The 22,202-nt window shown below is 41.8% G+C and overlaps 1 protein-coding gene across 7 annotated transcripts in view; it reads left to right on the top strand.

Moving 5' to 3' along the window:
- The window catches only part of GRIK1 (glutamate ionotropic receptor kainate type subunit 1), a 161,438-nt gene that overhangs the window by 134,961 nt on the left and 4,275 nt on the right, over positions 1–22,202 (top strand). For 2 of the 7 annotated variants that reach the window (XM_083794778.1, XM_083794776.1), the window contains 5 exons: positions 471–589; positions 4,729–4,946; positions 9,678–9,903; positions 14,309–14,559; positions 16,993–17,158. In XM_083794778.1, the coding sequence (XP_083650904.1) occupies positions 471–589; positions 4,729–4,946; positions 9,678–9,903; positions 14,309–14,559; positions 16,993–17,142 (964 nt within the window). In that variant the 3' untranslated portion in view covers positions 17,143–17,158. Of the gene's footprint in view, positions 1–470; positions 590–1,131; positions 1,549–4,728; positions 4,947–9,677; positions 9,904–14,308; positions 14,560–16,992; positions 17,159–22,202 lie in introns of those variants that run through there. The other 5 variants (XM_083794777.1, XM_083794775.1, XR_014571146.1 and 2 more) reach the window with 4 other exon arrangements.

Genomic DNA, 22,202 nt, shown 5'->3' with positions numbered 1-22,202 from the left:
GCATTCAGCATCGAGTGTCTTGACCACCGGCAGCTAAAACGGGTTGCCTTGAGAGGGTGCTCCTCCTTCATTGTTCTCCAAATGCCTTGCCATGCAGCAGCAAGAGGGCTTCCAGCCGTCCCCACCCCTTCAAACGTCTGCCTGGGAGTGGCACGGGCAGCAAAGCCCTGGGGGATTTGGGCCGTTCCAGCAGCCCCAGCCATGAGGGCAGTAACCAAAGAGCAGCAGGAGTAAGGACGCAGTCCCTGTGCTAACAGCAAGGCTGTGGAAACTGCTTCTGGCGTGGCAGTGCTGCTCCACATCTTGCGTGAGGCAGCTGCTAGACGTCCCGCGGACAGCCTTTCCACTAAGGTTTCCTTTTCTTGTGTTTTCTTCATTAATCTCCTCATTTTGTGTGTTGTTCAGCAGGTCTGCTGCCACTGTGTGTACTCTACTTGATGTTTACAGATTGTTTCTGTTAACTGCCACAGGTTTACACCCTATGAATGGTATAACCCCCACCCGTGCAACCCAGACTCAGATGTGGTGGAAAACAATTTTACTTTACTAAATAGTTTCTGGTTTGGAGTTGGAGCTCTCATGCAGCAAGGTACACCGGTTACACTTCGTTATTGCACACGTCCCACAGTCTGCTCAAGGGCTTCTGTGCTGGTAAACTCCACCCTCTGTAATTACAACTTATACTGTAAAACCCTATCTCAGAACCCAGGTGATGTAGGAAAGGAAGAAAGCAACAAGTCTCTGGATCTGGAAGAAGGCAGAGGAGGGGAACCTGCAGAGTCCACAAATAGGGCTGCAGCAGGAGCAAGGAGAGGAAACATCCGGGAGAGAGGCAAGCGGACAGGGCCGCATCGGAGCTGCTGGAGCTAAAATAGAAAATATTCACTAGAAGGATATGATGTTCTTTGTGCTGAAGTTGAGTCTGTTGATTTTAGAGGTTTGGCAACAGGAAAATATCTTCTCAATTGGGCTCCATCCCAGTAGAAACAGTAACAGCCTACGAAAATTATTTTCACTGCCAAACCAAAAAGATGATGCTCTTTCTTCAGAAGGATTGTTAAGTTTGTTGGCACTTGTCAAACGCTTTGTTTAAAACCAAAACCAAACATTTTTTTTATGGCTTTTCTGCAGGTATGAGTCCCATCCTTCTGTAAACGCATCCAACCCTAGAAGCATTAACTTAACACAGTCACAAGTCCCTGTTGCTGATGATTTTGGAAACAGCTGACATTATACTCAATTGACAAGGAAGGGCAGTGAAGCTCACTCCATATGCGAAGTAAAACAGATATGCGTACTAATCACATTTGGTTATGGCATGTATATTCCAAGGTTTCCAATTAAATCACTGTTCACCAAAACTGGGGTCCACTGAAAGGGATGAAAATATTTTCTGACAAACATTTCCAGTTGAATCAATGCTGAACAAAAAAACCCACCCCACGACAACAACCAAAAAGGCAATCCAGAAGAAATCCCAGATTGCTTCGGTATTAAATTCCTAAACATTTAAGTAAGGAATGTAAAACCATCTCTACACTCATCCAGGTACAGTTTATTCTTCCCTCTTTAACAGACATGAGTAGCAGTAAAAGAGCCATTAGGAGGATTTACTAGACATGGTAGAGAGTAAAGTTTGTCTTGTACCTAGGATACCCTTGCTTTTATTGGTGCACCAATGCATTGACAGGTTATGGAGCTTCCTCACAGACATGGCTTTGAAGGCAGCTGCGTGAAGGAGGAGCTCTTCTGTTTTGCTTTTTTGTTTTATTGTCCTTCCAAGTGATCAGTGAAACACAGGCTGAGGTTTTACAGTATCAGGCAGGTGTGTGTACCTAACTGTGACTGCCGTGTGTGTGAAAGTGCCCCAGGATTATGTGTTTCAATGTACTGCCTTTTTTTGGAGTTTACCATCATCCACAGCAAACTGTGGGATGCAGTGTCTGCTCGTTACCACTACCTTGGGTACATGACAGTCAGCCCCAACCAGACTCTGCTTGTCTTTCAAGAAGCCTAAAAACAAAACAAATGAGAGAAAGAAAGAGAGAAAGAAAGAAAAAAACATTTGTAAGGCAACACAAATGTTTCCATGTACAAACTTGTGGTGCGTGTGACTGTAAGTGCATCATTGTTAATGTGAAGAGCTTGAACATGAAGTGAATGGTTGTGAGACTCTGCATCTACTGTTACACTCTTTCTTGTTGACAGCAGCTGCTTGCCATGCTTGATTGGAAGCCACTTGTTATTAAATTTTAAAATGTGATGATCAGACTTTCTCTTTTCTACAGAGCGTGAGCAAAGTCTGGATCAGGATTGGCTGTCATGTCTGCCATAAAAAGGCACTAGAGAGACTTCAGCAAGTATTGTCCCCGACCCTCAGTCTTGCTAGCAACATTTCTATTTAGATGTTTTTTCCACTGTTTTTTCCCCCTGAAAGTCTCAGACATGTTATGCATACTCTGAAAGCATCCAAACAGGGCACATTCCATCAAATTCATTCAGAGAAACCACTGCTTTCAGGAAGGCAAATTATCTGCCAGAGCCCCTCTCCAGCCAGACGATGGGCAGAGCAGCAGCACCCAGTTCAGGAGAGCGCTTGGGGTGAAGGGGGCATGAAGCATGTACTAATGCTCTTTGCTGCAGTCAGGGCCCTCAGAAAGGTGAACACTGAAATAATCATGGGACTGATCAAAAGAGATGCCGGGCCTGATTGGTTCAGCTGGGAGCAGAGTGTGCTCAGCACCTCCCAGAAACAAAATCGAAGCACACTGCATAATTAATAGGCTGGGAATCTTGAGCTTAATTGAACTGAATGTATTTTGCTGCTTCTCCACAAATAACATTTTGGTAGGGAAAATCACAGGAGGTTTGGCATCTCACCCCACAGATTCAACATACAGGGCTTCTCCGCCTACCCACTTGTGCTGCCATATGGCTGCACATGGTGGCAGATTTCGTGGTTGCTTATTAGGATCTCTGCAAGGTAGCTGGCTATTATGCATTATGTGTCTGTATACATTGGAGCTAGGTGTTGCATCAGGGCCCAAGCGTAGCATTTGCACGTGAGTAGCTGCATAAGCTTTAAAAAAATTAAACCTTCAGGATAACCTGGATCAGCTCTCCTAGAAGCCAGCCTTTGCAGGTCAACTCCAGCTTATAACTAAACACACACCTTTCCTGAAAGCAGCAATGCAAGAAGAAAAAGATTTCACGGTTTTTAAAAAAAAAAAAAAAAAAAAAAAAGACTTATCTGAAAAACAAGGAAAGTACACAAACATAAACCCAGACAGTGCTACAGCTTTTGAAATGGGTAGATTTGGCCTCAAATTTTAAGTGAGAGCTTTTGCTTTTAGAATGCTGACCTAATTTGAAATCCGTGCAGCACCAGGGCTGCACAGGCAGAGCATCTGCTCTTGCAGTTTGGCAATTCTGTCAGCCTACTGAAACCCTAGGGCTATGCTCAGCATTGACCTTTAAGAGACATGTCTACTTGTTTACAAAGCTGAGTTAAATCTGTTTGCTAGCTGTTTGGAAAGTTGTTAAGCTTTCAGTCTTTGCCCCAGAAGTCACATTCAGAGTTTCAGCAAAGTCTGAAAATATTCTCTGTAACCTGCTTAAATTTCTTACAGAAATCATCTATTAGTTGTAGAGAGATAACATATTATCAACATGTTTTTCTGGTAGTAGAAGTGTTTGTTATGTCAAACACTGGAGTAATTTTTTAAGTCCATCCTTCATCAACAAAATAATTATGCCAATGCTTAAGTTTGAAGTCAAAAGTATTCACGTGGATGTCTAAGTGAACTATATCCCAAATCCCACCATAACAAGCTAAGTTCAGTGGAGAGACCTCTAGAGAAAAAAAAAAAAAAAGCAAAAAAAAAAAAGCATAAAGCTTACACAAGAATGTTTGGAAATCTGAGTACCTATGTTGCTTACATTTGGTTTGAGCTGCTAAGACGCCATTTAAGTGCACTTAACACCCAATCTGGGAACATGCTCTTCTGTGAGATTTTTATGACTATGGCAGATCACTTTGGTACTTGTTGGCGTGACATGCAGGCAGATCTGCTAAAACCTTTTCAGCCATAATTAGTGTTAAATACAGTGTCCAAAACTTTGCATTGCCCTGTACATCCAAAGGGTAGTTCCATTCACCCTCTGAATTTTAAAACGTAAATCACATGTTTGTAGCAAGACGTGTTCTGCATTTTGAGCTCAGGTTCACACAGGCTTATAAATTCACTGGAACCATATTGATTGCCCTGTTTCTATTTAGGTATGTGGATAGGAGGAACACCAGACATCTGTCTCTTGTAAGGCGTTTTTCCTAGACAGCTTATAAGTAGAACAGGTTTCTGCTAAAGAGCTCGGGTTGAAAATATCAATTGCAGTATTCTGGCAAAGAGGAATTCAGGAAGCAGATAAAAAATACTAATACAACTTGTTAGGGATGTAAAAGGTTAATGGCCCACTGCACGTTAGCTCAGAGAGGTAATGGGGTTTAGACCCAAGGATAATTCCATTTGTCGTGTATCATGGCATACATCCCCTTCACAGTGTGTTATCATTATAAATGTTAGATGTGCATCTGTGAGATTACTGTTTAAATCATTTTATTGTATTATGGCTCATAAAAGCATTCTGTGCCTAAAAATAGTCTTTCGTATCAGGAAAGGTATCTCTAAGCATCATTTTAATATGATTGTTTTGATAATATTGTAACAGGATCAGAGCTGATGCCCAAAGCTCTTTCCACCAGAATAGTTGGAGGAATATGGTGGTTTTTCACCTTAATCATAATCTCATCTTATACTGCCAACCTGGCTGCCTTCCTGACAGTAGAGAGGATGGAATCCCCCATCGATTCAGCTGACGATCTGGCAAAACAAACCAAGATAGAGTACGGGGCTGTTAGAGATGGATCCACAATGACCTTCTTCAAGGTAAGATGACATCAGCCATCTCTGAGTGGTCAGACCAACTTGCGGCCGATTAGTGGCCTTTGGCTGTGAGGGGGTAGACCCATGCCTTTGATAGGAGAAACTGAAGGGAACCAGGGCACGGTTCTGGGGATGTTATCCCCTGGGTTGTTTGTCAAGGCAGGACCTCAGCTTCTTACAAGCACTTGGCTAAGATCGATTCCGAAGGTCACATATGCACTGGAAAATTACTGCAGGTAGTCAAAATGCAAGCTGGTTTGTCCCTTTCTTAAAATGGTTCATGGTCAACATGTATAATATTAATATACGGGCCACGTATGCACATAAACACATCGTAAGTAAAAGGTCATTTTCTGTGGCTAATTGCTTTAAAGATAAATGTTTTTTTTTCTTTTTTCTCATTATTAGTATTAATTACATACAAAATGGGTTAATCTCATAAAATGTCAACGTAAAAGCCAACAAGCTATAAATATAGGATATATGCACAAAAATCCTGTGACAATTAGAATTAATTAGCAGCTTCATCGGTAGTCTCAGCAGGGAAGTTAAACACTGAATGAATTGGTATCGTGCTTTTCACTGTAACATCTGAGATTGATGTTTATAGACAGTCAAATATGTGGTGCCTTTGAGGATGAGACACCCCAGTAAGAAGCATGTGGGACAAAGTAACACTCGTGTCTGCATGAGAAGCCTCAACCCCTGAGCTAAGAGCCCTCTCCCCTGGTACTCCAGTCTGCATCTCCCTGCCCTGCTTTAACTGCAACCCCTCATGTTCCCACCTGAGGCAAAGTGAGCATTTCCACACGCACAAAAGGGATCTTGGCTACAGTATTTGGGTCATCTCTCAAAACTAGCAGTGTTCACCGAGGTCATTTCAATTATGTAGTAGAGCTGATGGTAGGCTATCCCTGACGGAGCTGTCAGGGGTGAACTCCTCCTGTAATGGCTCTCCGTGCTGAGCAGAAATGTTCTGTGCTGAAAGAAAGGCACAAAATACAGTACTTTTCAGAGCCTCATTACAGTCAGTTCTTGAAAGGATGAGCTGACATTTCTGTTAAGATATGCTGGGAAACCCATCTTGAGATATTCCTGGAAAATACATAAGGACCCCAGTAAAGAATGCAAGGCAGCAGGAAGCAGCCTGTGGAGTGCTCTGGGACATTCCCTTGGTCTAAGAGCTCCTCACTGCCTAAAGACACACAACATCATTGTTATTCTGAAGTCAGATTCAGCACCAAAGACAGAAATCTTCAAAACCTGTTGCTTCCATGATCTTTCAGTGGAAATAATTTGTAATTTCATTACAAGAAGTTCAAAACAAATTTCTAGAGCTTTTTCCAACACTCTTGTGTTTTGTTTTCTTTTGTTTCACAATTAATCCTTATGAGTAAAATATGTAGGCTTAAAAGAATGCAAACCCCTTAAATTTAATAACAATAACGTTTCAGACAAGGTGATTAAATATTTATAGGCAATACATGCTAGCTTATTTGTGCCTGAAATATGTGTGTACACAAACACAAGTGAAAGGACACTTTTTTTTTACAGAATGGAGATGGATAAGCTAGCAAAGTGAAGGTGACATAGTGAAAGATGCATGGAAAATACAGTTTAATACACTTGTAAACCAGTGACACACTTGTGAGCATACAATGCTATATAAAAATGCTGTTATTTTTATTATAGAAGCCTTTCAAGACCCTCACAATATTATGATTTCCTTACACTGGCCAAAACTTCAAAAATATCACAGTGTGGGCCTTTGAACAATAAATACTATGGATACTTATGTATGCAAAAGGAAGACTGTGCCCTGTGAGGGCATGACTTTGCCTCCTTTGTCCTGTAAAACAATGCACATACTTCTGGAGCTAAGCAAGCACACACACACAGCAGCGAGAGACCTGGGAAGATGTAAAACCCAATATTCAGAATGAGGAAATGGCAGGAGTAAGGGTTTCTGTGGGAAAGGGAAGGGGAAAGGGAGAGGGAAAGGGAAAGGGAGAGGGAGCAGCATTGCCACTAGGTTAATGGCAGCAAAGATGTGCCATAGAAGTGAGTGCTTCCTATATTCCAGGATTTGACTCACCCCTGAGCTTTACCTAGTACTTAAGGCATGTAATGAGAAACAATAGACTCCTTCAGAACAACGCTTTTTTTAAAGCAAAACCATTACACGCTGTCCGCGCCTCACCACAGAGGAGAGAGAAAGGACACAGTGCCTGACACGTAGTACATGATCAGATGGGGCTGATTTTCAAGTCTGCACATGACACACACAGAAAAGGGATTTCTGAAAGCATCAAGTGATCCAGGCACAAAGTAAACTCTGAAGAACTTTGGTCTAAGATTTTCTGCTTGAAGTGGCAGAGGCAAGCCCCTGCAACGAGACTTCACACAAGGTGTTTACTGGATGGGATGCAGGTTAGCAATCATGTGAGAAAAGCAAAGTATTTCCATGGCTTTTCTGAAAACTGTGCTTGTGCTTATACAAACTTGCATGGCTCTTTTTATTTAGTCTTGCTTATAATGCCAATACAAACAGCTGTGGTTTTCCACTAATTCTAAATGCCTTACGCTAGTATCCCTGTTGTGAATAGTCTCCCTAGACAACATCTTACTAGAGAGGCAATAGTTTCAAGAAATTTGCTGCAGTGGCTATGCCTTCTAACCAGGTAGTAGTAGGAATGAAAACAAAACCAACTGAAATTACTTCTGGGAGACAAGAGTCCTGGCTTTGAAGGAGCCCTGGAGTCAGCCTCCTCCCTGTATGCTAATCCTGGAGCCACTGGTCTGACAAACCTGACCATAGCAGAGGAAAATACCCTGAAAACAGGGCATGGAGAGCTAAGGAGCACCCCAGAGAGGTGATGGGGCTCCAGGCAGACAAAGCAGTGAGAGCTCAGGCAGCATTCACCACGTGTGAATGTCCAAATTTAGGCAAAATCTAAATGGAGGCAAGATGTTTCACACCTGCAAATCACGACAAGAACATATTTCTCCAGAGTGCTGTCCTGCTCTGTTTCCAACACGTCTATATATCTTCCATTGCTTTCTTGCCCTTCTGTGATAATAGATCTTAATCTCACATTGCAAGTCTTGCCAGCTCCTACCTGCTGATGTGCAGACATGTTTCCACTGAAATCAATGAGAATCCAAAGGCCAGAGTACAGCACATTATATGTCCTGAAAAAAAAAAAAAAAGCAAGTCAGTAAGTTGAGAAGCTGAGATCTTTTTTTCAAACTCATCTGAATAAGGAATACATCTTTCCAGTAAATTCAATATTGGATTCAATCTACTGCATAAATGTATCATCAATTTCAAAAAGTGTTCCCAGCTGAGCAGTACAAATGGCTTCTTCTTGTAAAGGGCCACTTAACTATATTCAAAGTGTAGTGGTATCCAGTGGCTTAACAAACTTGGGTGAAATTTAGGTGAAATTCACAGGTATTGAATTCACAGGAAAAGCGAGTTAACATTTAAAGCTCAGAGAACCAGAAAATCAGCTTCTCACAGGAATCCCCCAGACACCTGTCTGTAATGAGCACTTAGGGTCTCCACATTTTGAGCCTAAAATCAGCTCTGATGGCTACAAACCACAGATAGGGCCCATGAAGGAGGGGAGGATATGCTCCCCTAGCACTGGGAGAGCATAAGTGTATAGGGGCTTGTATGTACATCTCAAAGTTGTTTTGTGGGTGGCTGGCTCATGCTAGGTTGTGGCACAGTGTAGTTCAGCAATGGTTGACTATGCCATCTTGAGACAAACAGTGTCTGATGGTCCAACTGCCCGTAGGCCTAACATGGTATTTCATCCAAAAGTGGCATTGTGTGCTCAGAGGTTTTGGACAGCATACAGGGGAAGAGGGAGGCTTAATTGTGTTAGCACTAGCTTGAAGGTTTTTGGGTTGTAGATAGCACATCTTGAGGGCAGCAGGCACAGCACCCCTGAGAAGTCCCTAAGCAGGTTCAGTTTGTCTTTCCATCCCCTTCAACAGTCCTTCCCTGCAGGGTGCTCCCATAGCACAGGGAGAGGAGTGGGGAAAGGGATGCACAGCACTAAGTGGAGGTGGCTGGGGCTGCTGGCCTCCCTCTTCCCTCTCCAGCTGGGTATTGACACAGGCCACGTGTATGCTCCTACTGAGGCCAGTGGTAAAAATCCTCCTAAACTTCAGTGGGAGAAGGATTAGGTCCTTAAGGCTGATTGCAGTGGGAAGCTGAAAGCAGAAGTTTACTCAGAAGTCGCTTTGGGTTTTTTTCTCAGGCTTTATCCTTGAAGTACATGATTTCTAGGCAAATGATATCAATACAGAAGAGGCAGTACTTTATTCATCATCAGGCTTTTGGAACAGTGCATTTGCCCTGACAGGCAGAAACACTGCTTCTGAGTGCAACAGTATCCAGCTGCACTAATTTAGCTGGGCTCTGTGTAGTCATTTGCTGTAATCCATGTAACAGCATTAGCCCAAAAAACTTCAAAGCACTTCACAGTTGTGCCAGTAATGAAGTTCCTGGCACTGCAAAGGAAGCGCAAAAAAAAAAAAAAAAAAGATTTCTCAGCATAAAACACAGCAAGAGAAAAAGGCTGCGGGAAGGAAAACCATTCTACAAATTCCCTTTCATTCAAGATAAGCTATTGGCATCATTCACAACAAAAGGCAGAGGAAAATTTTACAAGTGTAATCTGGATGCTGATATGATTCTATGTCCTCGTTTTCCCTCCTTAGAAATCCAAGATATCCACGTATGAGAAGATGTGGGCGTTCATGAGCAGCAGGCAGCAGACAGCGCTGGTGAAGAACAACGACGAGGGAATCCAGCGTGTGCTCACAACGGACTACGCGCTGCTGATGGAGTCAACCAGCATCGAGTACGTGACCCAGAGAAACTGCAACCTCACCCAGATTGGGGGGCTTATCGACTCGAAAGGCTACGGCGTGGGAACCCCTATTGGTAAGATGCTTTCCAGCACAGGTGCTGTGGAACACACCCAGCAATGTCCTATTCAAACGCATTGATGGCCATCTGAATTATGCCCTAGTACCTTAGAAAATTTTCTCAGCAAAAGAGGCCCCAGGAGCTTCCTTTAAGGCAAAATACCTCCTCTTGCCTCCACTTGTCTGCAAGCAGACTCCGCAGGCAGGAGAGAACATAGCAGTGCAGGCTACAACTGCAGAGCAAAGTTAAGTAGCCTGCTTGCCTTATGGAGCATCCCAAGTGTTACAAACAGGGTGTTCCTGTGCTGCTCGAGGTCCAAGTTGTTCTACCGAATTTCATCTTACTTTGAGGAGTCAGGTAGTGTCTCTGGGAAAATGGTAGTGGGCATAATAAATGTTACATCCAACATACGCATCTGCAAGAAAGCTACGTGATGGGAGACTGAGTTCTGTTCCGTTTTGTGAATCAATATATGAGTACAATGAAAAGCAATTGAAAAGTTCTGCATCTGCACCAGGGACTTCAGTGTTTCAAACTAAGCAGAGATTCTCAGTCTCTGGGAACTCTTTCCAGCAGACCTTTTCTAGCATATCCAGTGTCCTTTTCAAGAATTTTCCAACTGTAGAGAATTAGAAAGTGTCAGGTTTGTATTTTGTTTTGTTTGTTTTGGTTTGGTTTTAGATTGTTTTGTATTGTTTTTGTTTTTATTTTACTCTAGGTTCTTGTGAATAACTGGTACTATGCAGACGGATCTTTTTCTTCTATGATATACCTCTCCATACTGCTCCTATATACATTTACCATGCCACACTCTGCTAATAGCTATGCAATTCTATTGGCTTCAGGAGAATTTACTATGTTATACAGGTATAACAGGTGAAGTATTTGGTCCATCAGTTGCTTGGCAGATCAGATATAAATAAGAGAGGAAAAACACTGCACTTTGAAATGTGGTTCCTTATGCTGCTGGGCACCTCAGATTATCATACAGATAATATTTTAAGTATATTCTTCCACGCTGTCTGTGTGAGAACAGCCTTTCTCCCTGAGGAAAATAGTACAAAAGCTAAAATATCCCCAAATAAAGACAAATGCATGGCAAGAGTTTCATTGCAGATATAAAGCTGCCACACTTGAAACCAAGAACAATGACAGAATAATTGGAACAGATGGTAATCCTAAGAGAGAGTGCATCCATTGGAAATACAGCTGTGAAATATATTTATAAGATGTTTCTTGTATGATAAATGTGCCTTAATTTTTTTTTCTTAAGGAAAACCAGCAAAAAATCAAAAAAAAACAAACCTCCAAGCAATAATGCGGTATCATCAGGCATTTTAAAATTTCAAGAAGTTAATTTCATAGACAAATGAAGCCGTGGAGACCTTTCTAATATTCACATAGACCCCAAAGCCTGTTATTCTCCCATAGCATGAAGCTGTATGGAAAACAAGACTTGTCTGTGATCCTTAACACCAAAGTTTCAGCAAGTCTGAGTCTGCATTCGTTCCTTCAGGAGAATATGCAACCACGTGGCTATAGTTTGCAGCAGCCAAAGTACGCCTTACACTCCAAAATTTCCAGTGAATGAGCTGAATACCATCAACACTTGGTTCCCAAGGAAACAATTCGTCTATGAATCCACAGGGAATTTCACCTTATTTATCAGAGCAACCTCTGCAAGTGAAAAAAAAAAAAATACAGATATATTCTGTCTTCCTTCTCCATTTTGCTGAGGTAGGATGATCAGGATTCAGGTGTATCAACAAACATCTCTATTTGTGTTTATTACTGAGCACATGGGTCACAGGGACGAGGGTTTTCTTTAGATCCTTGGCTAAGAACATTACTGATGGAAAATCTGCAGCGATGGTTGATGGTGAGCCTGGAAGCACGGCTGTAACAGAGGCACCTCTAAACAAAAGCTGTGCAAAATGTCACCCTGGGAGGAATCTGGCTGAAGAAAGCAATGCTGTTTTAGGTATCAGGATAGGTATTACTTCCAGCATCACTCCAAGTGCTGATGCAAGTAATTCTGACACGAAAGCTATTACCAGTTACTTGGGAGCCTGCTAAGAAAGTAGATGGATGTATTTCTTGGCCTGAGAGGTAGGTTGTTAATAGCTCAGTGGCCATAAATGATGTACTGAATATTCAAAGAGGTGTTGAGATGGATTTGTGTGCAGTTTTAGTGCTCACTGATAAAACACCACCAATCCAGCACTTCAGGCACACTTGACAAACTTTAAAAGCACGCATAGAAATATAGATGTACCTGTTACCCTCAGGATGAATTGTGATAATCCTGCTGGCAACAAAAACATCACAAGGAAGAATGAACATCCCCACAAATCCTGTGCTGTGACTCAGGATGCTTCACTTTGCCTAACAGCTCTGTCCTTTCAGTCGAGGGAAAATAGATGAGTCCTACAATATAACAAACTCCAGCCATCAGGGCAACAAACCACTTCTAAGGTAGAAACAATTCTGCTTTTCCTTCTGGGAGGCGTTCCTGTTTTCAGTGGTAATAATTCACTTCTCTGTGTTAGACATTTTTGAAGGTGTTTCAGTTTCATTTTCTGTTGTGCTTATTTTTGGTTCTTTAATAGCATGCATAGAAGTCATCCATTCTTACAGCCAGTATATTTTCCTTTCAAAGCTGGCTACCCAAAGCAGTGGCTGCTGAGTGCTGGCTTCCCAGATGGACGTTGTATAATCTGACACATGTCTCTTGGCATCTGTGGTCACAGCATGTCCTATTGTTGGCAGTAGGATACACTGAAAAATAGCTGAGTGTTGGCGCAACAACTGAGGAGCTGCCATGTTTTTCACACTGACGCTCCTCAGACAATGCTGCGGGCTAGAGGAAATGGAAAGAGAGACAGAGACTTGCATTCATGGTACAATTAGTGTTAATAGTGTCCTGCACAACAGTGTAGGAAAGGTGAAGCTGAGGCCAAATTTCCAAGGCTATTTAGATGCATGAAGACACAAAAGTGGTGCCTCGTGAGATTTTCCACACTTTCCACAAATGTCCACACCTACATGCAACCTGCTACCGCTGAAACCCTGGCAAGCCTTCTGCCTTAAAGTTTGTTTATCTTGATCAGATCAAGAATTGCAATGGCTTTAATATGCACCTGTGAAATTGCAGCTACAAGGAATAGTCTCACTAATGTGCTAAAGGAGAGGAAAGGGTGGATGGCAGTTAGGTACATGGATGAGAGATTGGCCACATTGCCTGTATTTCAGCCCAGACACTAAAACATTCCAATTTCAGTGAATACAGCATGGCAGGGTTTGGGTGCATGTGTGTGTATATATATATACATATATACATATATACATATATATTTAGAACCAAACTGCCTTTCTTGTAACCCTCTCCTGCTTGCTATCATAATATCCTCGTCCCGTAAACAAAAGTCTTCCTCACAATGTGAAAACCAACTTTTGCTTATCTATTATAATTAATAAAGGATTGCTGCTATCATTGTTGATAACTTCAGCTACTGGCAGCATGGAAAAAGTTAATTGGTAGCAATTTCCCCTTAACTATGCTCTGCTGCAAAAGCAGGCTGAAGGGAAAATCTCTCCCGTTTTCCCCCTTTGGGGCTACAGACTTGTGCATCTGAAAGAGCTTCTGGCTGAAATGAATCACAGGCAACAGAGATTTTGGAAGGTGGACAGCCAGAACAGCGCATGAGAAGCAAACCTAAACAGATTGAACTACCCAATGTGACCCTGCCATTTGCCAGATACTGTACAGAGCCATTAATGCTGTTGAGCCTGAAGATGCATCATTTAGCAAGCTGTTGGCCTGAAAATAAAAAGCATTAAATAGTTGCTATTTTCAGCTTTCAATGCCAATATTGTTGCAAGTCACAGAAATAAAAGGCTAGGCCAGCTTGTGTTCTTATAAGCTGAATTGGAGTTGTGGGCATATGCAGGTATAAATGAGAAGAGAATATATGTGACTGATGGTGTGTTTTCTTAGGCAGCTACTCATTTTACATGCAGTAGGAAAAATAAACAGATGTTGAAGTAAATAGAAGAGATACAAAGTGGAAAGTCTCAAAGGATGCTCAAAGCAATATTCAAACATGATATAGAGGGATTATTTAGCAAGAAAACCCACTGCCAAGGCTTGAATAAACCTCAGCAGGAGACCCTAGAAATTATCATGAATTCCCAAACAAACAACCACACCAAAGGAGCCTTCTGTTTTCCTAGGGCAGATACCAACACATAGTTCTCTTTCCCCTTCCAGCTGAAGAGAAACCAAGACCTTCTAGCTGGAATAATTGGTCTTGTGATAAGGAAGCTGTTTTTCTGCAGATAGATAGCAGCAACATGCTTCCTCCCTGCCTTCCTCCCTTTGCTACAACCAGCACTGACGGGTCTTGCTCTTACCTTGCAGGGTCTCCTTACAGGGACAAGATCACCATTGCCATCCTCCAGCTCCAGGAGGAGGGGAAGCTCCACATGATGAAAGAAAAGTGGTGGCGAGGCAATGGCTGCCCTGAGGAGGACAGCAAAGAAGCCAGTGCTCTCGGGGTGGAGAATATTGGGGGCATCTTCATAGTGCTCGCTGCAGGGCTTGTTCTTTCAGTGTTCGTAGCCATTGGTGAATTTATATATAAATCAAGGAAAAACAGTGATATTGAGCAGGTGAGTCATCCTTTTCCAGTTTGCTTATGTTCCTGGGAGGCTGGGGTTTGCAGATGTGGAGGTGACTGCATTATGAGTCTCTTTGCGGGAGTGCAGTTCTTGTATTGCTGAACTCTCACCATGTGTTTCTAGCACTAAAGACAAATAATTTATTAATAAGAATAGGGAAGTACCTCATCCGTAGTCCAAATAGTGCTGCTTAGTATGGCAATGTAGAACAAGAGCAATTAATTTATCAAGCAGTTTCTGCATGATCTTTAAGATTTCAAGTATAAATTACCTTAGAAAGGAATAAAATGCAAGTGGATTTTTTTATTTATTTTATGTTATTTTTTTATTTTTTAGCATTAGCATCAGCCCTTTGAGTAACAACAGGAATGTACTTCCAAATCCCCAGTGTAATTTTTCTCTTGCTCTAGAAAGCATTTCTTTCACAGCCAGAGGTTTACACACTCTGTGCATACACTTCAGAGCAGGGAAACCTGCTGAAAGGTGATGGATGCCACAGCAAGGTAAGATTATGGAGCCAAAGAAATTCTGGATATAGCTCCACTGAAGTGTAACAAGCAATTTGAAAGGTCAGAGGGAAAACAAAGAAAGTGTTGTGTATAAATTGTGCTTTGAATATTACAGCAGTTTGGGAAACAGAATCAATCATTAAAATAATATGTAAACACCCATTTTCTGGGCCACCAAACACTGTAAAAGAAACAAGACATGGGCAGTCACTCACAGTCTATTCTGCTAACCCTTTCCCTCTGGCTGCCTTCCCTGGTCCTGGTATGCTGCTGGCCATGTCCTAGACCCTATTTTAGTCCTGTTTGGCTCAACTGCTAAAGACGTTAATATCCTGTTCATTTCAACTCGACATATCATAGGGATGAGGGTCACATTGCTCTGCAGGCTTGGTGGCCCCTGTGGCAGTCACCAAGAGGTGGGTTCATATCCCCTAACTTCAGGTTTCTAGTTATCAGTCATCTACTTCTAAATGAGTTGTTAAGCTCAGTTTCCACTCAGATGGGAAAGGCATGACCTTTTCAGTGGGCAGTTCATCCTCTCCATCCAAGGTGTAGTCCTACAAGGATGATAATATAAAAGCCAGAAATATCTGTCAAGAAAAGTAACCTTAACGAAGGCAGCAGGGATGAGAAGGAGAACACTTTGAACTCAGTCTCAGAGATGCGATTTACATTGTTTTGATGCTGGGCCATGAGAGGGATTGACACCGGAGTCACATCAAGCAGCCAGGGCTGAGGGCCTTGAGAGGACAGTGCCTCACTTGCAGACATCAGGTTCTGGGTGGAATGAAGCACTGTGCAGCCATGCCTCTAGCTCCTTGCTGCCGCTATGGGGTCACACAAAGCTAAGTTTACATGCCTGCTGTTCAGACAGCTGGAAAAAAGTGAGCTGAATCCTACCAGGCATCTTCACTTTCCAACTGACACAGACTGAGGGTCCGTGGGACCTAATGCCAGTGTCAGTGGACTTGGTCTTCACAGTATGCTGCAGAAGAAGGAAGCTCCTGACTGTGCAGACTTCTCTGTGTGCACCTGAGTAAGCCCTCACCAAAGGCAATGGCACCATATAATGAACAGCAGAAGCAGCACGTGGGGCAATTCTTCAGGCCTTAGTAATCAAGGTGTTCCTGTTTTGAAGTAAATCAGATAGAGATGATGGATGCTTTTTGCACACATTGTAGCTTTCTGATTAACACATTAGCTCTATAGAACAGTTTTACCACAAAATGTGTAAAGAATATATTGAGATCTTAATTTGATTCAAGACCACGGAACTTTTTTATTATTCAAATAAGTTTTGGAGAACTATTGCAGTTAAAATGTTTAGTAGAAGTATTAATATAGTGCAGAATACTTTAGAAAATCTTGAGGAGTCTGGAAAAGGCAACGTATACCTGAAGTCATAATTAAAATAGACCTAAAGCTTTACATCATGCTGGACTGTTAATTTAATTAGCAATTTGTTGGGTGAATAAAAAAATGTTCATGGATACATGAGTACATGTACAGTTTCTGTATATGGTGGAACTCTACTACTGTTTCACAGCAATGTGTCACTGATTACAATAACAAAAATCTTCAAGTGAGTTAACATGACAACATCATATGACTTTCACAGATTTATCCTGGGGAACAGGAGGAGAATACTGTGAATTTCAGTGTTACTTTTTGATTTCTCTCACTCTGTCTTATTTTTATTCTGCTGATATAAGAAGCTTATATGGAAAATTCTATACAGTGTATGTTATCACTAAGCTAATCCACAGCATGAGTTGCATACAATCTATGACTTTTCTGTTTCCATAAATAGAATCTCTTTTGATTTAAACAGTTTTGAATCTCATTCTCATGTCTGTTTTTAATTTTACTTCTTTCATTTATTCATTTTCTCCATTTTTTTTTTCTTGCATGCAAGGCCTTTTGTTTCTTTTACGGACTACAGTGTAAGCAAACCCATCCGTCCAACTCCACCTCTGGCACCACCTTATCTACGGAGTTAGACTGTGGCAAGTTAATCCGAGAGGAACGAGGGATTCGAACTCAGCCCTCAATTCACACTGTATAGTCAGGAAAGAAAAAAGGTGTGTCCAATGAAAACATTAAACTTAAACAGTGCACATAATGACAAAGGTTGTACTCACCAACACGTAGTTAATGTCTTCAAAGTGCCTCTCACTTCAGCAGGAGATAAGCTTATCTAATGCAAATTGTGAAAGTCCTGGAAATTTGGGCAGTTTAAATGCATATCACAGAAAATAATTACACCTACAAAGAAGGGTGAGAGCAACAGACTGTAGCAGTTTTTAAGAAATATGACAATTGTCATCTTGTCATTTCATGGGGTAATTTGCCTTTTTCAGGTAAGAAAAATTATTTACCTCTCTTTCATTTTCAACAGAACTTGAGTAAACTCATGACAGTCTCATTACTGAAAGCATGGAGAAATGTTTTCCTTGGTCTGTGCTGAAGCGTTCAGCAAGTGGGACAGACACTTCTCTATAAACCTCAGAAAATAACCTGCAGGCTCCATTAACTTCCTGAACCCCTATTATAAACAGCCGGAGATTTTTAGTTGGCATATATTTTTTCCAGTGTCAATATTTAATGAATTTTAATTCATCCATTTAAAATTCATTAGACAAAACCTCCTAGTAACTATCATAGCACAAGATCATATCTATCAGTTAAATTTTATGCCATGTAACCATTAACATTTAAGAACATATTCAGCAAAAGCACCCTCAGGCACTTCTAGCATATACCTTTCATAGCATAACTGTTGACTTGGCTTGAGCAATTCGTGATGTTCATTGTTGTAAGGCTTTGTGACATAGGGAAGTCCTTTATGACATAACTGCCAGTAAAAATCATGATAACAATTTATATTGAACTGTATAGCTTGGCATTGTTTTGCATATTGAAACAGAGAAGGAAGCTGTTTTATAGGAAGCTGGTACTGGATGTTTTACTATATCCTGGAAGGATATCAATTTGATTTCCTCCAGTCCTCCGCTTGTGTGGGGGCTGTCCCAGCAGGAGGAGATCTGCTGGAAACTGGATCTGTTTTTGCCACAGAAAAGTATATGACAACAATTTGGGATAGATACACAAAATATAGAGAAATGCCAGCTCGTAGGATGTCATGAACCATGGCAAACAACCACATTTTCAAAACTCAATTACGTTTTATCTGAATTTCATTAAATCCTGGCTTACCTCTAGTTTCATGAATTCATTTTCTACCCCTCACACCTACTTTATGTTTTCTTGCACACTGCAGTTCCTCCTTGTCAAACAACTTAATGATCTGTTTTATTGAGGGGCCATTTCTGGGCTCTGCTGCAATTAGAAAACTTGTTTGAGTGGATGCCTTCATGCTCAATCACCAAAGTGCTCCAGCAAAGCTCTGCTCTCCTCTTGAATCTTGCACCTGGCTCCCAAGAAAAGCCGGTGCATACAGTGACCTGTGTTTTCCTCCCATTCATTTTACAATTTTTAGTCAGCACTATTTATAGTGGCAGTAGGCTCAAGGTTGTTTTTTTTTTGATTGTTTGGTTTTTGATGAAGATGCTCATGGCTAGGCTATACCACCTCTTCTCTGCCAGTGTTCATCTGTGTACATGAGTATTTATGTTCTACTCCAGATGCTGCAAGAATTTGTCTTGCTCAATCTGGAATTTTAACTTGTTTGAATAGAGCCTTGAAAACTTTGGCTCTTCATAAAATGAACCTTCCTAGAATTGAAGACCTGAATTAGATCTTCCTTATCCCTGATTTAAAAAAAAAAAATGCACTCATGTCTGCAGTTTCCCAGTTGAAGAAGCTTAAAACTAATTTAAACCCGTTCTGAATTCTCAGGAAGGAAAATTACTAATGGGCTTATCTTCATCATTGCTCTGCACAAAAACTCCTTGGTGTTGCAGTTTCTACTATTTTTCTAATCACTGTTTAAATGAATGCAGAATTCTGAAACTTTCTGTCACTTTTTGGGTAAATATTTTCACACCTGTCAAGGAAATAGTCACATTGTTAGTAAAAGTGATCATTTTCCCCATGTAGGTGTCCCCACAGGCAACCTCACAGACTTCAGCTTGCTGGTGGGCACTACAAAGCAACTCCTCCTTTCCCAAATAGGGCTTCATATCTAACTACCATAAAGTTATTAAAAAGCCTGACTTGCTCCTTAGCAGTTACACCAGCAGTTGAAGTGGTGAAGAGGAGGCATGCCATCTGGGAACTAATAAATCTACACTTGTAAATACAGCTTTTACAAGGTTTGCCATGGCTCTAGAAAAAGTTAGGTGCCTTCACGTTAACAGTGAAGTTCAGTGAAGCCACAGCCCATGGCATCTCCTGTGAAGTGCATGGCACCTGTGGGCAAAGACGTAATAAGTTTTGAAAAGTGATGAAGCCTTAAAAAACTCAGCATCTACAGCTGTTAAACTTTGAAATCTGGCCACAAAACAGTACTCCTTTTACAAACACAGATTGTTACCATTGCATCTTCCTCATTTGCAACCTTGCAACTGCTCCCAGGACCTGATGGTCAGACCAGATCCTCTCCAGGCTATGTGTCAACACTGAGTTAACAGCTCTGCCTGTGATGGATGAGCCACAGCAGACTCCATCAGCTCTGGCACTGCAGTACAAGGAAAGCTTAAACCAGAAATATATGGGGAGAAAAATGGCTATAAACATATACCCATATGTTGTTTTATAGTATTTTTTATTTTGCTATTGCTGCAATTTGCTCAGAGCTCCCAGACTATTCAAAATAATATCTGAAAAGAAAACCATAGAATCATAGAATCATAGAATATCCCAAGTTGGAAGGGACCCATAAGGATCATCAAGTCCAACTCTTGGTACCGCACAGGTCTGCCCAAAAGTTTAGAGCATGTGACTAAGTGCACAGTCCAATCTCTTCTTAAATTCAGACAGGCTTGGTGCAGTGACTACTTCCCTGGGGAGCCTGTTCCAGTGTGCAACCACCCTTTTGGTGAAGAACCTCTTCCTGATGTCCAGCCTAAACTTCCCCTGCCTCAGCCTGACACCGTTCCCATGGGTCCTGTCACTGGTGATAACGGAGAATAGGTCACCTGCCTCTCCACTCCCCCTCGTGAGGAAGCTGTAAGCCGCGATGAGGTCCCCGCTCAGCCTCCTCTTCTTCAGGCTGAACAGGCCCAGTGACTTCAGCCGCTCCTCATATGTCTTCCCCTCTAGGCCCTTCACCATCTTCGTCGCCCTCCTCTGGACACTCTCCAACAGTTTAATGTCCTTTTTGTGCTGTGGTGCCCAGAGCTGCACACAGTGCTCGAGGTGAGGCCGCACCAGCGCAGAGTAGAGCGGGACAATCACTTCCCTCATCCGAATAACAATGCTGTGCTTGATGCACCCCAGGACACGGTTGGCCCTCCTGGCTGCCAGGGCACACTGCTGACTCATATTCAACTTGCTGTCAAGCACAACCCCCAGATCCCTCTCTGTGAGGCTGCTCCCCAGTGTCTCATCACCCGTTCTGTATGTATAGCCAGGGTTGCCCCGTCCCAGGTGCAGGACCCGGCACTTGCTTTTGTTAAACTTCACATGGTTGGTGTTTGCCCAGATCTCCAAAAAAAATAAACAAACAAACAAACAACAACAACAAAAAAAAACAGCACACGCTTTGACACATAGAAGCCACCAACCTTTGAAAGCAAAGAGGCCATGAATAAGCGAGTCCCAGTCCATTGCCAGGTTGATTTGGCTGGGATCAATGTGCCTACCTTTATTTAGTGCCAGTTGCTGCCCTCATCACACAGTCTGCAATCCAATTAGACAAAGATGCAGGGAGAGAGGAGGGAGAAAGGATGAGACAGGAGAAGAAAGAGAAACAAAGGCAGTGTGATGTATGATCACCATTTCAGAGAGCTAGGATCAGGGTGGATTAGTAATGTACCTGCACCGCAGAGCTAGAACAAGAACACCAGTAATGATTTACGCATCTGGACTGATATTTCCTCAAAGTACTGCCATGGTTTCATGTCCTTGTTCCATCTCTCTTGGATCAAAGCTTTGAAGCTTCAAATCTTTAGCTTTTTTGGAACAAAGGGGGAGAAGGGGGAGAAGGAAAAAAATCCCTGTCTAGGTTCTTGCAAAAAATAATTTTTTGTGCAGTTGTTAAGTCTATAAATACTCTCTCCTCTTCAAACACCAACCTGAGCCCATCCATTTGCAGGCTGTAACCCCACCTCCAAACACAACTGTGGCCAGCTGTGCCTTCACTGGGCAGCCCTGTTTGCATAAGACAGTTTCTGATATCAGCAAGCAGCTTTACTGATTTTTTTCTTGTAAACAGGAAACTGATGAGCAGTTTATGTAACTGAGGAACAGTTAAATTAATCCATGGATTATTGTGATATTGTTCTGACAGTCATTGTTCAATGAACTCTGACAGTTCAAAATCCTTCATTTAGTGATCTCCTCATGCAATTAGCCATCAGTGATAGAATACTCAAACAGATTCTTAATGTGCTGCAACAGCAGTTTACTCACTAGGAGAAACTATTTTGGATATTTTTTCTTCAGTGCACTAGGAAAAAGCAAATCACTTTTCCTTCAGCAGAAGACATATGTCAGTGTCCCAGGTATAGGTGTTTCATGCTGGGGAAGGCACAGCAGGAGAAAAATCCTGTTCTTCTTCCTCTGTGTCTGAGCTGGTCAGGTGCTCTCCCAAAATAAAATTTAGGCTACATCCTCTGACATCCATAGTTTTCAGATCTCCAGCACAGCACGCTGTTTTTTGTTTGTTTGTTTGGCTATTTTGTTTCGCTTTTTTTGTTTGTTTTTGGTTTTTTCCACAAGGTGTTAAAAAGCAATAGAAAAGTTTTGTCCCCAGCGGTAGCCCCGCAACATAAGCAGCAGACTGATAAAGCCTAACTACAGAACTTTTTTCAGTCATTTCTAGCTTATTTTATGTTATTCTTTAAATAATGAATTTAGAATTATCCTGACACTTAATACAGTCTTCTGTATGGAAGTGGAAGGAAAGATTTGAGACCTTCTTGAACAAGCTACTACATCCTGCTGAAAGTGACCAAAGGGCAAAAAGGAAGAGTCTCAAAGCACAAAGAGGCCCAAATTCAT

The sequence above is a fragment of the Anser anser genome, assembly GCF_964211835.1.
Source record: "Anser anser genome assembly, chromosome: 1".
NCBI classification, from domain to species: Eukaryota; Metazoa; Chordata; class Aves; order Anseriformes; family Anatidae; genus Anser; species Anser anser.
The sequence above is the reverse complement of the archived record's forward strand: the minus strand, read 5'-3'. Positions and strand labels throughout refer to the sequence as shown.